The 18,480-nt window shown below is 34.9% G+C and overlaps 1 protein-coding gene across 5 annotated transcripts in view; it reads right to left on the bottom strand.

The window, feature by feature from the left end:
* Positions 1-278: 278 nt before the first annotated feature.
* PPEF1 (protein phosphatase with EF-hand domain 1) overlaps positions 279-18,480 on the bottom strand; it is a 233,178-nt gene continuing 214,976 nt past the window's right edge. For all 5 annotated transcript variants that reach the window (XM_056808688.1, XM_016424753.2, XM_007500823.3 and 2 more), the window contains 3 exons: positions 3,467-3,630; positions 2,262-2,346; positions 279-1,161 (listed from right to left, as the gene is read on the bottom strand). In XM_056808688.1, coding sequence (XP_056664666.1) covers positions 968-1,161; positions 2,262-2,346; positions 3,467-3,630 — 443 coding nt within the window. In that variant the 3' untranslated portion in view covers positions 279-967. The remainder of the gene's footprint in view (positions 1,162-2,261; positions 2,347-3,466; positions 3,631-18,480) is intronic.

Raw genomic sequence — 18,480 nt, 5'->3', positions numbered from 1 at the left:
ACCTTCAGATCAGAATGAACAGTTTTTTTCACTAACACATAAGAATTCCTGAACTGATAAGTGATCATATATGCAGCTAGCAATGAAAAAAGGCTTCATCATATATGTCAGGATAGACAAACTGAACTAGCTATCACATTAGCTTCTCTAGAGTTGAGTCTTCTAAAAGGTGTGTGCCTTGTGGACCCTTTACTAGGGGCTCAGGAAGCATGGTAAGGTGGTTTCATCTACAAAACAGTTCCATGTCATGATCATCAATAAATGCATTAGGGAAAACGTTCCTCTGTGTTTTCTTCTTGTTTGTTCTGAATGCACACAGTTCTACAAATCTTGAGAAAGACTTTACAATTCAACAACGTTAAGAGCAACTACGTAGTTGGAAGTGTTATTTGGAGAGCAGGATAACTTCTGATGTAGTCAGAAGTCTCACTATGATTTTATCACATCATCCATCTGTTTCTTTCAACTTGTTCAAAAGGAACTTGGCAACTATGGTATATTTAAAAAAGATGACAGAGATGGAAATAACATTTTATTTCACCAATTCCTCACCTTATCATTCCATGATCTTTCACATACAGACTGCTGACTAATTTTTTTTATAATTTGGGGGTTTCTTTCATTTTTTTCTAGACTTCATTTGTTAAATTGTATTATTCTGATTGTGCTTTGATCTCCAGATTAAATTGGGATCAGTACCCAAGAACATCAGTTTTGACTTGACCATCGGTGGCCCTAAACCTAAAGCATAGACTCTCCAAGAAGGTATGTAATTTATATCTATCATTAATTGCTCACTGGAAACTTCTTTTGTATATACTGTTTTCCATACTGGTTGAGATAGCTGGGAGTCTACTTTCCTCCTCCACTGTTTATAAATGCCAAGTGCCCTGATAAAGATTTTAGCTCTGCATGAAGGCTTAACATTGTAGAGGCAATCTAATCCACTTCATAGGCATGTCTACTTCTAAGGTTTCGGTTCATCTCCCAATCTATGAACCACATCAAAGGCTGTTAAAAATTCATTAAAGTCAATACTGCCATCATGGTTGAGATCCATGGCATTAGCCAGTTGATCAACATGAGCCTCATCAATTTTAATGCCATAGTGAGAACAGAAAAGTTTCCAAATATCACGAAATTCTTCAAGGGAGATCAGACCTGAGAAGAGAAAAAAGGATGTGAGTTCTCAATTAATGACGCACCATGGGAACAAGTGACTTTATCATGTTCCTCTGAGAACAACTTGGACTTTATCATAAAATTAGTGAAGTCAATCAATATATTTATTACATTTATAACCAACTAACAAAATGAAAAATTGAGGAAAGGGCAAGAATAATGGAGATCTGGAAAAGTGAAAAACAGCATGCCATTTATAACAAAGTGAAAACTAGGATTAGAGAAAAAATGAAGAGCTATGGTTGGGTACATAAAGAAATAGAACGATTTGCTTCTGTCCTCAGAGTGGATATTATAGGACAGTGTGAGTGCTTCAGGAATTATATGAAAGTCTGGAACTTAGGAGGAGGATTTGAACAAACTAAAAAACCTATCTAGGATTCAGTCACAAAGGTCTGACCCAGGAAGTGACTCTTCCCCATAATTTCATACAATGAACCTAATTTGGTAATTATTCAGGATTGATAGGAGATGTCTACAACATTGATACTGCAGATGGAAGAGGATTGGTTGTCATTATTTGTTTCTATTGTTATTTTAAAGTAATTTATTTATATTGAAACATATCCAAAGTTCAGCTGAGTGACTAGGTCTTTTTATCCTATTCCCTAGAATAAAATGCAAACTCTCAGAATAAATAAACATTCAGGGAAAAAGTAAGAAAGGGAATGTATTTCCTAATCTTGAGAGGCTACAGGGATACAGTATTACATATATAATCAGACACAGTCGATGTATTTTGCTTTACTGTTTTTCTTTGTTCTAAGGAAATTTTCAATGTGAAAGATGAGGGCTCTATCCATAAATGACTGCTCTAAGCAAATTAAAAAGCCTCAATGAAATTAATTTTTTAAATTTTAAAGGGAATGAATTTTAAGGAAATTTAAGGGAATTTAAAGGGAATGAAAAGGGAATGGCCTAACCAAAGTTATTTAAGTGACAAAAGATTACCATATCTATGCTTTCTTTACATTTTAATATGTTGGATAATGTTTACCAGAAAATGGCAATGAGTGAAAAGGATTCAAAGTAGCCTAGCATTTCCTCCTGCTGCAAAACTAATTAAAAAGTTGATTTACCTGACTTATCTTTGTCGATGACATTAAATATGATCTTTAAATCTCTTCTGTATCTTACCAGTGTTTGGAACATCCCTGATTTAACCTATAACAAGTATTTTATAAATTAGTGTTGTGAATAAAAATACCTGCTTTTTAAATAATAGAACAAGAATAATCACTAATATCAATAAAAATATGAGACTTATGATGTCATTAGAACAGAGAATTCCTGAATGAGGAAATTTCTTCTATCAATGCAGGTCAATATCTTCACTGTACTAAAAACTCCAGTGATTTTTTTAGTCAGTATATGTCACAAGTGAGACTGTGACTCAGTCTTCCTGGCTCAGAGGTGAGCTCTCTAACCATTATGCTGCTTCTCATCACTATTATCAATAATATTTCAATCATATTTTCTTATAGTAACACCATGCTAGATACCTCCTTCTCTCCCCAACCCTCAGAATTCCACAAATAATATTTTGGATAGGGGAAGCTAGGTGGCTAAGTGGATAGAGAGCCAGACCTAGAGATGGGAGGTCTTAGTTCAAATCTAGCCTTTTTTTATCAGTTGAAATTATTTTATTGATTTCCAAGAGGATCTGAAATAAGTTAACCACAAAGTCAATTCCTTCCCTCAATCTCACCCTCCCATCTATGAAAGGCAAGATGGAACTAGCTTTGCATTTTATAAGATACTTATCTTATAAAAATAACAAAAACTCATCAAGTACCATGAATTCAATAAATCTAGAAAACAAATTAACAGGTGTCAAAAGTGGCCAAAGTGAGGCAGTGGGAAGACACTGGTTGGTTATTTAGAGACCTGTTATCTAACTTAGGACATAAATTTTGCTGAGTTGTATGATGGTCAAATGAGTTAAGTGACTTGCCTATGGTCACACAGCTAGTGAGTATTAGAGGTGATATTTGAATTGAGGTCTTCTTGATTTCAGATCCAGTTTTATCCACCATTCTAGCCTATCTGATCTCCTGAGGAGAATAACTAATTATACATTCCTAATTAGCTATAGAAACCAGTAGGTTTTTTTTTTAGAGAATGGGGGTAATTGCTCTCTTTGAGGTATTAGACTTTCTCAGCCCTTGGTACCACTCCCTGTCCCACCTATTAAAAAACTAAATCATTTAATTAATCATTCTAGCTCTACCAGAGAAGGAGCTTCATTCCCTGAAAGTTTCAGACAGAATGTCATGCTTCTTACCTGTTTTGGAGCATTTATAGCAGTCAGTTTCTTAAAACCCATCTTATAATAAACATATCCATCTTCAGTTCTTTGGGCCAGTCGAGGGCACAATGATAGCCATGGCAAATCCATTTCTAAAACCTGACCTACAGCCTTTCCCCATTCATAAAATGTAATTTTTCCTAAAAAGAAGGGTCATGACATGATTATAATTTGGCAATAAAAGAATCAGAATAGTTGAAATTTATATAACACTTTAGGTTTGTAAAATACTTTATATGTATTTGACTACAATCCCCCTTTTAAAGATGATGAAACTGAGGCAGGTCAAATGATTGGGTTGTGGTCATACAGTTCTTCTTAACATGGCAGAGTAAACTGAGGCAAGCAAAGTGACTAACCCATGGTAACATATTTGGTAATCAATTAATCAACAAATTTTTATTAAATGCCCACTATACGCCAAGAACTGGTGATACAAATACACAAAAAAATCCCCTGCTCACAGGGATCTTACATTCTAGCAAAGAAGGCAAAAATGTATACCTGTTAACCCTGGGGAACTATCGGACATCAAGAATTGCACATAGGAGAACAAAGTTCTGCTGTTGCCAGACTAGAATTCTTTGGCATGTCAGAACTCTTTGGTTGGAAAGAGTTCTTCCTACATGGAATAGTGATTTTCTTTGTCCCTTTTTGGAAGGAATAGAAAAGTTCTACCAAAAGAGAGATATGTGCCCAGGGACATCAATTTAAATAATATTTTGAGATTTGCAAAACATCATCAATATAACCACATTTTATCCTCCTAGCAGCCCAGGGAGGTGAGTGCTATTATTATCCCCATTTTACCGATGAGGAGTAAGTACTCTTTTACCCCAATTTTAAAGATAAGGAAACTAAAGCAGACTTGGTTTCAAGTTAAAGACTTGCCCAGAGTCACATAGCCAGTAAGCATCTAAGGCAATTTTAAACTCAGGCCTTCCTTACACAAGTCCTGCATCCTTTCTGCTGTAGCACCTGGATATCTCTCTTACTTTGACTACTCCATCCTTCTTGAAACTCTCCTCCCTTGATTTGTATGACTATTTTCCTCATTCTCCTTTCACTCAATAGCTCCCTCTTCCTTCCTTTGCTCATTCATTCATTCCCTTAATGAAAATTTGAGTGTAAACATTATATGTTCTATGCTCCAGTGAAACAAATATTCCAAGTTTCTGGAATATATTTCTTTCTTTACTAGCTCTGTACCTTTGCTCACTTCATTTCCTAAGCCTGGAATATCCCCTTTCCTAACCTTCATGCATTGAAATTGTAACCATCTTTCAACAACTGCATGTATTGCATCCTTTCTTGATTCATGCCCTGTTCCAAACCAGAACTGATTTCTTCTTCCTACAAACTCACATAACACTGTGTTCGTACAAGCCTTCTAAAGATAGATAAAGAAAGCATTTATTACATTCCTATTTTCTACATAGTGTACATGTCCTAACTTCCCTAGGAGAGGCATTATATGAAGCAGGGGAAGAACAGAACTAAGATAACAGAGCATAGGCAGCAACTCAACTGAATCTTCAAATATTCTCCACCAGATAACTTTAAAATAATTCCTCAAATCACGTTCCAGAGCGGCACGGCCAACAAAAGGTCAAGGTGAGATATTTTTCTCACCTAAGACAACTCAGTGATGGTGACTGACTTGGATCAAAGGCTAAAAGAGCCCTGCTACCTCAACACCAGCAGCAGACCTTGGTGGTGGATGCATTAGTGGTAATATCAACTTCAGGAATTCTCAGTCCATAGGACAACTTGTCAGAAAAATCAAACGTATAAGAAATCAGGCCATTCCCCAATTGACAAATAGTCAAGGGATATGAATAGGCAGTTTTCAGATGAAGAAATCAAAACTATCAATAATCACATGAAAAAGTGCTCTAAAACCCTCCTGACTATAGAAATGCAAATCAAAACAACTCTGAGGTACCACCTCAGTGAGCCTAGCACATTGACCAATATGACATCAAAGGAAAAAAATAAATGTTGGAGGGGATGTGGCAAAATTGGGACACTAATGCATTGCTAGTGGAGTTGTGAGTTGATCCAACCATTCTGGAAGGCAATTTGGAATTATGCCAAAAGGGCTAATCTAGCAATAACACTACTAGGTTTGTAACCCAAAGAGATAATAAAAAAATGGTTCTACCAAAATATTCATAGCTGTGCTTTTTGTGGTGGCAAAAAAAATGGAAAATAAGGTAATGTCCCTTGATTGGGGAATGGCTGAACAAATTGTGGTATAAAATGATGATGGAATACTACTGCTTGATTTCTATATGAACTGGAAAGACCTCCATGAATGGATGTGGAGTGAAATAAGCAGAATCAAGAGAACATGGTACACAGAAAGTAAAACACTATGGAATGATCAAATGTAATAAATTTTGCTACTAGTTAGCAAGGCAATGGTCTAATATAATCCTGAGGGATTTATGAGAAAGAATGCTATCCACATCAGGAGAAAGAGTGAGAGGAGAAATGCAGATGAAAAACACATGACTAATCACTTATTTATATGGGTATATGATTTGGGGTTTTGGTTTTTAAAAATTACTCTATTACAAAAATGAATAATATGGAAATAGGTATCAAGTGATAACTCAAGTATAACCCCGTGGAATTGCCTGTCAGGTCTGGGAGGTGGGAGGGAAGAGGGGAGGGAGAGAACACAAATCATGTAATCATGGAAAAATATTTTAAAATAAATAATTTTTTTAAGAAGAAGAAAACCAAATTAGCAATATCAAAACTGAAAAGGGGAAATTCACAACTAATGAAAACTAAAACAATCAGTAGGAGTTATTTCACAGAAAAAAGGTGTCAATAAATCTGACAACCTAAGCAAAGAAATTAATATTAAAAACACCAGAGAATATTTAAGTAAAAAGAAGATTCCTTAAAATAATAAACAGCAACTTTCTAAAAGTATCAGCAAGCATTATCTGTAAATGAGATAAGCTAGAAGTCTTCCCAATAAGATCAGGAGTGAAGCAAGGATGCTCATTATTATTACTACTATTCAATATTTCACTGTAGATATTGTATATTGTACTAGATCAATAGCAGTAAGAGAAGAAGAAATTGAAGGAATTAGAATAATTAATAAGAAAATAAAACTACCACTCTTTGCAGTTGATATAATGCTATATTTAGAGAATCAACTAAAAAGCTAATCAAAACAATTTAACAATGTTAGCAAAGTTGCAGGATATAAAATAAATCCACATAAATCATCAAGGAAAGGAGATAGTACAGAAAATGATTGGATATGAGAAAGGATAATCAAAGGGACAAGCTGCAGAAAGATATGGAAGGAAATGGATTCAAGTGTACAAGTAGAGAGATTGGCCTAAGCAAAGGCTACCTAAATGTCAAACCTTATTATGTGATTTTCTTTTATATGTCTCTCACAGGATCAGTTTGTCTATTGGGTTCTTTCCCCCTAGGGTAAAGGGAAGAGGGTGAAAAGTTCAAAGGATCATAGGATTATAGGGACTTAAGTGACTTCTGAATACAGTACTATCTACATTATTTGCATTCATTAATTTGATGAAAATAAAGAAAGCTGGTTAGCTATTTGTTAAATATTGCTGTAATAAAGTTGTTATGTGTGTTTTACTTTATGCTTTAGCATTTTGGTATTTTTATAATAAATTTTAATCTTTTCCATATTATATCAATACAATTTTTAATATTATTTTTCTGACATTTTGAAATTCATGTTCTCTTACTCACTCCTACCCCTTCCCAATAAGGCAGATAATATGGTATAGATTGCACATATATTATCATATAACACATGTAATACATATAATCCATGTTCAAAATGTTGTGAAAGAATCCACATATTGCTAACACTAGAAAAAAGTTCATTGAGGAAATAAGGATGGTATGTTTCTGTCTACATTCAGTCTCTATTCCTTCTTTGGTAGTAAATAGCCTTTTTTGTCATGAGTCCTTTGGAGTTCTCCTGGATCCATGCTTTGGTGATAGTAGTTGTAATTCACAGTGGATCAACATATATAATTGTTACAATGTACAGCATTTTCATGGTTCTGTTCACTTCACTTTAAGGCACTTCATTTAAGACTTTCCAGGGTTTGTTTGTTGTTTGTTTTTTAATCATCTTGTGTATCATTTCTTTCAATAATATACCATTATAAGCATAGAGCACAACTTTTAAAGCCATTCTCCAGTTAATGGACATCCTTTCAGTTTCCACTGCTTTGCTACCACAGAAAGAACTGCTATCAATATTTTGGAACAGATAAGTTCTTTTCCCTATCTTTCATCTCTTTGGGATATAGACCTAGTCGGTATTGCTAGGTCAAAGGGTCTGCACAGTTTTATGGCCCGCTCAGCATGGTTCCATATTTTCCCCCAGAATGGTTATATCACTTCACAGCTTCACCAACAATGTATTAATGTCCTGATTTTTCCATATTTCCTCCAGCATTTATAATTTTCCATTTTTATCATGTTAGCCAATCTTATGGGTGTGAAGTGGTATCTCAGAATTGTTTTAATTTTCATTTCTCTATTTTTTCATGATGAAAAATCATTTTAATTTCTTCATCTGAGAATTGTCTATCCATATCCTTTGACCATTTGCTAATTGGAGGATGCTTTATGTTTTTATACATTTAACTCAATTCTTCATATATTTGAGAAATGGAATATTTATCAGAGAGACTTGCAATATTTTTTTCCAATTTTGTTGTCTGCCTTTTAATCTTGGTTGCAATTATTTTATGTAAGACTTTTAAAATTTAATGTAGTCATTCCTTTTTTATTAGATTGACCAGTACCTTGTCTATTTTGTTTGTTTTTTCAAAATACAAGCTTCTAGTTTTATTTGTTAGTTCAATAGTTCTTTCGCTTTAGATTTAATTAATGTCTCCCTTAATTTCTAGGATCTCTAATTTAGTTTTTTTCTGGAGAGTTTTAATTTGTGCACTTTCAAGTTTTTTTTATTTGCATGTCCAATTCATTGACCTCTGACCTCCCTAATTTGTTAATATGTGAACTCAAGGATATAAATTTTCCCCTGAGTACTGCTTTGGCTGCATCCCATAGATTTTGAAAGGATGTCTCATCATTGTAATTTTCTTCAATGAAATTATTAATTGTTTCTATTTGTTCTCTAAACGATTTTAGAGAATCATATTATTTAATTTCCAATTAATTTTTAATTTGGCTCTCCATGTACCCTTACTTTTATTACATTATGATCTGAAAAGGTTGCATTTGTTATTTCTGATTTTCTGCATTTGTTTGCCATATTTTTATGACCTAGTACATGGTCAATCTTTGTGTATGTACCATGTGCTTCTGAAAAGAAGGTGTATTTTTTTTGTCCCTATTTATTTTTCTCCATATATCTATTAACTCTAATTTTTTCTATGATTTCATTCACATCTTTTACCTCTTATTTATTTTTTTATTTGATTTATCTAAATTTGATAGTGGTAGGTTCAGGTCTCCTACTAGTATAGTTTTACTATCTATTTCCTCCTTCAATTGCACAAGTTTCTCCTTTAGAAATTTGGATGCTATACCATTTGGTGAATACATGTTGATTACTGATACTTCTTCATTGTCTATACTCCCATTTATCAGGATGTATTTGCATTCCCTATCCCTTTAATCAGATCTATTTTTACTTTGGCTTTGTCAGATATCATGATTGCAACTCCCACCTTCTTTCTATCAGTTGAGGCCCAATAGGTTTTGCCCCAATCTTTAATTCTAACCTTGTGAGTATATACCCACCTTAGGTATGTTTCTTGTAGACAACATATGGTGGGATTTTGTATCATAGATGAAAAGGGAGACCTCACCTCCAATGAAGAGGAAATTAAGGCAATCATTAAAAACTATCTTGCCCAATTATGTAGCAAAAAATATAACAATCTAGGTGATATGGATGAATTTTTACAAAAATATAAATTGCCTACATTAACAGAAGAAGAAATAGAATTCCTAAATAATCCCATATCAGAAAAAGAAATTGAATAAGCCATCAAAGAACTCCCTAAGAAAAAATCTCCAGGGCCTGATGGATTCACAAATGAATTCAATCAAACATTCAAAGAACAGCTAATATCAATACTATACAAACTATTTGACATAATAAGCAAAGAGGGAGTTCTACCAAATTCCTTTTATGACACAAATATGATACTGATTCCAAAGCCAGGCAGATCAAAAACAGAGAAAGAAAACTATAGACCCATCTCCTTAATGAGCATAGATGCAAAAACCTTAAATAGGATACTTGCAAAAAGACTCCAGCAAGTCATCACAAGGGTTATTCACTAAAATCAGGTGGGATTTATACCTGGAATGCAAGGATGGTTCAATATTAGGAAAACCATCCACATAATTGACCGTATCAACAAGCAAACCAACCAAAAATCACATGATTATCTCAATAGACGCAGAAAAAGCCTTTGACAAAATACAACACTTGTTCTTATAAAGTATAGGAATAGAAGGGTCTTTCCTAAAAATAATAAACAGTATTTATCTAAAACCATCAGCAAACATCATCTGCAATGGGGATAAACTAGATATATTCCCAATAAGATCAGGAGTGAAACAAGGATGCACATTATCACCGCTATTCTTTAACACTGTACTAGAAACACTAGCAGTAGCAATTAGTGAAGAAAAAGAAATTGAAGGTATTAAAATTGGCAATGAAGAGACAAAGCTATCACTCTTTGCGGATGATATGATGGTCTACTTAAAGAATCCTAGAGAATCAACTAAAAAGCTAATCGAAATAATCAACAACTTTAGCAAAGTTGCAGGATACAAAATAAACCCATATAAGTCATCAGCATTTCTATATATCTCCAACACATCTCAGCAGCAAGAATTAGAAAAAGAAATTCCATTTAAAATCACCCTAGACAATATAAAATATTTGGGAATCTATCTACCGAGACAAACACAGGAACTATATGAACAACTACAAAACACTCTCCTCACAATTAAAACTAGATCTAAACAATTGGAAAAACATTAACTGTTCATGGGTAGGATGAGCTAACATAATAAAAATGACAATATGACTTATTTACTTATTTACTGCCATACCCATTGATCTACCAAAAAACTTTTTTACGGAATTAGAAAAAGTCATAAGAAAGTTGATTTGGAAGAACTTTCAAGGATATACGGGGAAATGATGAAAAAAAAATGCAAAGGAAGGTGGCCTTGCAGTCCCAGATCTCAAACTATTCTATAAAGCAGTGGTCATCAAAACAATATGGTAGTGGCTAAGAGACAGAAATGAGGATCAGTGGAATAAACTTGGTGTGAGTGACCTCAGCAAGACAGTCTATGACAAGCCCAAAGATTCCAGCTTTTGGGACAAAAATCCATTACTTGATAAAAAGTGCTGGGAAAATTGGAAGACAGTGTGGGAGAGATTAGGTTTGGATCAACACCTCATACCCTACACCAAGATAAACTCAGAATGGGTGAATGACTTGAACATAAAGAAGGAAACTATAAGTAAATTATGTGAACACAAAATAGTATACATGTCAGACCTTTGGGAAAGGAAAGATTTTAAAACCAAGCAAGACTTATAAAGAGTCACAAAATGTAAAAGAAATAATTTTGATTGCATCAAATTAAAAAGTTTTTGTACGAACAAAACAAATGCATCCAAAATTAGAAGGGAAGCAACAAATTGGGAACCAATCTTCATTACAAAAACCTCTGACAAAGATCTAATTACTCAAATTTATAAAGAACTAAACCAATTGTACAAAAAAATCAAGCCACTTTCCTATTGATAAATGGAAAGGGACATGAATAGGCAATTTTCAGTTAAATAAATCAAAAATATTAATAAGCCCATGAAAAAGTGCTCTAAATCTCTAATAATCAGAGAAATGCAAATCAAAACAACTCTGAGGTATCACCTCACATATAGAAGATTGGCTAACATTACAGCAAAGGAAAGAAATGAATGCGGAGGGGATGTGGTAAAGTTGGGACATTAATGCACTGCTGGTGAAATTGTGAATTGATCCAACCATTCTGGAGGGCAATTTGGAACTATGCTCAAAGGGCACTAAAAGACTGTCTGTCCTTTGATTCAACTATGCTCAAAGGGCACTAAAAGACTGTCTGTCCTTTGATCCAACCATAGCACTGCTGGGTTTCTACCCCAAAGGGATAATGAGAAAAAGAAATGTACAAGAATATTCATAGCTGTGCTCTTTGTGGTAGCAAAAAATTGGAAAATGAGGGGATGCCCTTCAATTGAGAAATGGCTGAATAAATTGTGGTATATATTGGTGATGGAATACTATTGTGTTCAAAGGAATAATAAAGTGGAGGAATTCCATGGGAACTGGAACAACCTCCAGGAAGTGATGCAGAGCAAAAAAAAAAAAAAAGAACCAGGAGAACATTGTACACAGAAAATGATACACTGTGGTACAATCGAATTTAATGGACTTCTCCATTAGTGGCAATATAGTGTTCCTGAACAATCCAGAGGGATCTATGAAAAAGAACACTATCCATATTCAGAGGGAAAACTGTGGGAGTAGAAACATAGAAGTAAAACAACTGCTTGATTACATGGGTCAAGGGGATATGGCTGGGGTTATAGACTCTAAATGAACATCCTAATGTAAACACCAAGAACATGGAAATGGGTTCTGATCAAGGACACTTGTAATATACCCAGTGGAATAGTGCGCTGGCTACAGTGGAATAGTGCACTGGCTACGGGAAGTGTGGGGCAAGGGGAGGGAGGAATAAAATATGATTTTTGTAACCAAGGAATAATGTTTGAAATTCATCAAATTTAAAAAAAATTAATGTAGTCAAAGTTATGTATTTTACCTTTCATAATATTCTCTATTCCTTTGTTCAATCATCCTTTCTGCTGTCATCTATGTTTCTTCTATGTTGTCTTCTCCTTTGTCTTGATCTTGATCTTGATCTTTACTGATCTGTCTCCATTTCATTCTTCTTCTTCTTCTTGAATAATTTCTTCTCATATCTTTTTGACTGCAGTCATGTTGTCTGATGTAATTTCTTCTGCTGCTATTGCTTTTTTCAAATTCGAGCAATGCAGTCACGTTTCTTTCTCTAATGCACGAATAGCTGACAGTGTTGTCAAAATAACATGGAAAGATCCTACTCATAATGCTTGTGTTGAGCTAGTTCTTTTAAGGTTTTTTATGTAAACAGAATACCCAGGTTTTATGGTATGGTGTGCATAACTAATGGACCCCTTGAGTTAAAATTCCCATTTCTTGTAATTCTCTAACCCTGTTTTGTAACTCTGTGATATATTCAGAAAGTGTAAGATCCCCTCCAAGCATAGATACATAAGCTGTTTTAAAACTTTTTGCCTGCAATGGTGAGTATTCCAATAACATTTCATATGGTGAGATATGCACATCTCCTCTTGGTCTAGTGCACAGATAGAACAGCAGTAGAGGCAAAATCTCTGGCCATTTCAAATGAGTTTCCATGCATAATTTCCCAACCATAGTTTTGATTTCTCTGTTCAGTCTCTCCACCTGCACAGAACTTTGAGAGTGATATGGGACATGAAATTTTGACATGATACCCAGATTCTCATAAACTTGTTTTAGAACCAAATCTGTAAAATGGCTCCCTTTGTCAGAATCTACTCTTAGTGGTATACCATATCTTGGAACGATCTCTTTCAACAAGATTTTGGCTACAAAGCTTGATGTTTTAACTAGATGGAAAAACTTCTGGCCATCTAGTTAGTTGGTCCACTATTACTAAACAAAATTTATATTGTCCTGATTTGGGCATGTTGATATAATCTATTTGCAAATGCTCAAATGGTGTGTAATCTAGTGGATGACCACCAAAAGCCTTTTACTTAAATATGCTTTGGTTAAATTTGCACACACAGAGCAAGTTGAGCAGATCTTATTTGCCACAGTGCTAATTCCTGGAACTAACCAAGTTCTTTTAACAGTACCAATTAATGTCTGTGTCCCAAAATGACCCTTTTTGTGTATTACTTGGCAGATATAAGAGTAAAATGCTTTTGGAAGAATGGGTTTTCCCACTGACAATATCCAAATCCCATTTTCTTTTCTAGCTCCAAAATTTTGCTCCCACTTCTGAATCTCTTTATCATTGTATGCTTTTTTCTAAATTTGTGGTATTTATAACAAAGAGATTCATAATGCAAGCTGGAGCATTTTGGAGAGCATATCGTGCAGTCATATCCACCCTACAATTTCCTCTGGCAACTAAGTCTTGTCCTAAGGAATGCCCTTTGCGGTGAAGCACTGCCAACTCCTTTGGTAGTTGGAGAGATGACAGTAATTCTTGAATTATTATGCATGAGCAATTCTTTTCCCACTAATATGACCCTATGGCATAGGGTCTCAAATTCACTTCCTACCGCAGTACCTGTAAATCTTATTCCATTCTGCATATATGATGATCCATCTGTGAATAAGATCAGGTCAGGATTGTCAAGAGATGTGTCTGACAGATTTTCTTGAGGTCTTTCTATTAATTGCACTATAGTTTCATAATCATGCAATGGTTCCCCCTGTGTTGGTAAATTGGGGAAAAATGTAGCTGGATTTAAGGTGTTGCATCTCTTTAATGTTATATGTTCATTCCTCAGAAGCACTATGTCATATTTAGCCAAGCGTTTAATCTGAAAATGCCTGTGTTCTGAACTTTTGGAGAAGTTCCTCGACTTCATGTGAACAATAAACTGTCAGTGGGCAGCCTAACACTAAATCTACAGATCTGGTAACAAGCAAAGCAGTTGCTGCCACTCCTCTTAAGTGTGGAGCTATTCCTGCAGCTATGGGATCTAGTTGACCAGAATGATATGCAATAGGACGTTGGTTTGGTCCTAAATTCTGTGTCAAAACACCTGAAGCTATTCCTTTTTGCTCGTGGACATAGAGCAAGAATGATTTCAAATAATTAGGGATACCAACAGCAGGAGCTGATAATATTGCCTCTTTTAACTTTGCAATTGTTTGCAAATACTCTGGTTTTAGCTTCAGTGGATCTTTTTCAGTGTCTTTTGTTAAATCAGTCAGTGGTTTTGTAAGTTCACCATAATTAGGTATCCATTGTCTGCAAAAACCTGTGGTTCCTAAGATAGCTCTGAGTTGTCTTTTGGTTTTAGGGGCACTCAGCTTTTGTATGTCTGCTACTCTCTTTTGGGAAATGCTTCTGGACCCCTCAGACAGCACACACCCTAAATGTTCTACACAAGGAAGATGCCATTGAAGTTTAGTTTTTGATATTTTGTGTCTTCTCTTGTAGAGTTCACACAGAAGAGAATTATTATCACGTAGGCACACTTTTGCAGATGGTGATGCTAGAAGTAAATCATCTACAAAGTGAATAAGTTAACTGTCCTTAAACTGAATATTTTTTCAAATCTTTTAAGATTTGAGAAAACAATGATGGACTTTCACAGAATCCCTGTGGCAAATGGGACCATAAATATTGATTTCCCTGCCATGTGAATGCAAATATCTTTTTGTGAGTCTTTGTGAATAGGTATTGAGAAAAATGCAGAACATAAATCAACCCCAGTAAAATATTTTGCATGACTTGGGATAGATGAAATGATGGTAGCAGGACTTGGTACAACTGGGTAAGATTTTACCACATGATTGTTAACAGCTCTTAAATTTTGAATGAATCTATAGACAATTTGTCCTTCAGCATCTAGCTTGGGTTTTTTAACTGGTAAAATTGGGATGTTATATTCAGAGATGCGTGGTATTATTATGCCTTGGTACAATAAAGAATTTATTATTGGGGTAATCCCATCAATGGCCTCTTTGCTAAATGGGTATTGTGGAATACATGATGGTGGACCTCCTTTAGTCTTTAACAGGGGTTAATGATTTTAATAAACCTACATCTGTAGAATCTGTAGCCCATAAGCCTTTTAGAATATCATCTGTTATCTGGTAGATGTTATTCCCTTCCCCCTCTGATTCTAGGATTAATACAGAGAAAAGGTCTAGGTATTCTTCTGGGAGTTTCAAAGAAATATCTCTGGTTGGGGCACATACTATCGTTGTTCTCAGTTTACAAAGAATATCCCTGCCCACTAGATTCACTTGGGAATTTGGCATTAAAAGAAAAGAGTTTTCTACACTTAAAGGTCTAAGTGAAACCATTCTTGATTCTAGCTTTTTTACTTTTTGAGGTCTTCCTTTTACACCCACAACTTCTATTGAACCCACTACTTTGCACTCCTCAGGGGATTTCTGCAACACACAGATTTGGCAGTACCTGTGTCTAAGAGACAATCATAAAGTTGTGTTCCTATTTTTAGGGTTGCATGGGGTTCTGTACTATTTTCTGGAGAATGAACAGGTATCACAGGAGCTAACACATTAGGATCAAGAAAACTCAAGACTTGTTCCTATTCTTCATTCTCTAATTAATTCTTCATTGATTCCTCCTGTACTAATTTGCTATGTTTTTAAAATCTCTTTGTTATTTTCATTAATTTTTATTTCATTGCCCATACTTCCTAGTCCATTTTCTCTATATACTATATTTTTAACTGTACAGGCCTTGACACATCTTCATAATGAAGTTGCACCTTTTTGCATATCAAGTTTTCGGGGATTCCCATCAGATACTTGGGAATATTTTGGACAAACACCTGCTTTGATATATTCTTGCTAAGTATTCAGGTCTGTGGATTGTTGTGAATTATGGTAGCATCCAGTATCAAAATAATTTGGATAGTTTGGTCTCCCATACTGGAATGCATTATTAAACCCATTATTAAATCTGTTGTTAATCCCATAATTTCCATATCAATTTTGCCTGAATACATTAAAGCAATTAAATCTATTGCCTTGGTTTCCCCTGAAGCTTTGTTCAAAGAATTATCCCCTAGATCTGCACTCTCTCATGAGATGACAAGGTCTGTTACAAATAAAACACCTCGGGGTTTCTCTGTATTGTCTGGGTTGTAATTATTTCTGGGTTGTCTATAAGTTCTTAGTGAAGCTACTGTTTTTTCTTGCACTTCATTGGAGTTCAGTTTTTGTTTAAGCTCTCTGATTTCTTTGTTTAAGTTATCAATTATATTGTTTTTCTCTTCAAAACATAGTTAGCAATTCTCCGAATTTCATCAAAGCCCATGTCAAACCAATTTGAACAGTTACTCCAAAAATAATTTCTGATCACAGGGCATGCATTTTTTGCAAACTGCCTGCAAATGTGAATTATGTTTTCATCTGTTAATGTATCCAACCCAATCCGTTTTTTTGCAGAGTCAATAATCATATCGAGGAAAGTGGAGGGAGTCTATCCCACTTCCTGCTTTAGGTGCTTAAATTTAGACCAGGTTTCTGGGCATCTGGAATTTTGCCTCATAGTTTCAATCATTGCCTCCCTGGCTATAGTTAAGTCTCTGTACCCCGCAAAAGAGTTAACTTTCCAACCAGGATCCTGAGTTGGCCAATTGGCAATTTGGAGATTATTATTAGTGTCCTGTATAATCTGTTTTTCTCTCTTTTTTTGTTAATAATTCATCCATAAGTATGTCCAAGTTCCAAATAAGAAGGATTGTAAAACTTAATTAAATACTTGAACTGCTTTACAATTGCTATGAGTTCTTCTTCAAATGTTGGAGTATTTTTCTTAAAGCTGTCTCTATCAGCTTGTGTAAATGTTTTGTGGCACATGAGATTCACTATACCATGCTCTGGGGACACTATGTATACCTCCCTTAGAGGGAACATATGAGCCGATTTGCTTCCTAATGCTGTAGTTTCTATTTCTAATTTAGTTGTATTGTCTGATTTAGTTGGGCCCTCTATTTTAGTTGCTTCATGTTCTTTACTTACTGCCATTGTCCCTTTAGCCTTGAGTAATTCCTCGTGTTGAGTCTACATTCTATCTAGTTTAGTCTCTAGATAGTTCACTTTTAACATCAGATCACTCTTTGTAGTATCTTGTTTGATGCTTATTTTTAAGTGTTTAAACATAACTGCCAAAGATTTGATCAACATGTAAAAGCACATGATAAACAATAGTATCACGGGGACATAAGAGATTAGTTGTAGGATTGTCAATAAGAGTAATGGCATTAGAAAGTCATAGGCAAGTACATTTTGTATATATATTCTGGTACAATAGTGAAAATGAGAGAAGTGGTATCTAACAGAGAAAATCCCATGGTGATTTTATGTTCACCAGGTTTTCTGAGAGTATGGAGTCTTTGTATCAAGTTTACTGGGAGAGGGGCTTTATAGAGTTCAGTTTACTGTTACCATAGCTCACAATGAAACTGTCATCTCTAGCTGCTTCCACAGACCTCCTCCTGAGATAACATCTCCAACTGCCCAAGTTGACAGTTGGGCCCTTAAAATCAGATTATTAGGTTGTGTGTCCTATTTAGCTCACCAAACTGTAAAAATAGAGGTAAATGGCAAATTTAAAAAAGAAAATATTTATTGAAATATGTAAGGATAAATAGAGGATTTCTAATTCTAAGGGATTCTAAATCCACCCAAATAAACTCCCTGATTCCACAAGGAACTGCTTCTCCAGTGTTTTACAGGCTACACTAATCCTCCCTAATCTGACTAACCCAAATTTATACTATCTAAATAAAAATTACCACCACTATCTTAATTTTGCCTTCAAATTATAAAATAGCAAAAAGCCTTAAGAGACTCAGAGTCCCAAACAAAGATCAGGTTTTTCTTTGGTCTTCTCAGACTTAAATTAATCTATAAAAACCACCATAGACATTCACTAGTGTTTCCCAAGTTGGGAAAGGAAAACACTGAGCTCCTTCAGATCTTTCAGAGAGAGAGAGAGAGAGAGAGAGAGAGAGAGAGAGAGAGAGAGAGAGAGAGAGAGAGAGAGAGAGAGAGAGAGAGAGAAAGAGAGAGAGAGAGATGTTACCTCCTCCAGCCCTGAGAGAGTCCCTG

The sequence above is a fragment of the Monodelphis domestica genome, chromosome 8, assembly GCF_027887165.1.
Source record: "Monodelphis domestica isolate mMonDom1 chromosome 8, mMonDom1.pri, whole genome shotgun sequence".
NCBI classification, from domain to species: Eukaryota; Metazoa; Chordata; class Mammalia; order Didelphimorphia; family Didelphidae; genus Monodelphis; species Monodelphis domestica.
Note: the sequence above shows the minus strand (reverse complement) of the source record. Positions and strands in the feature narration are given on the sequence as shown.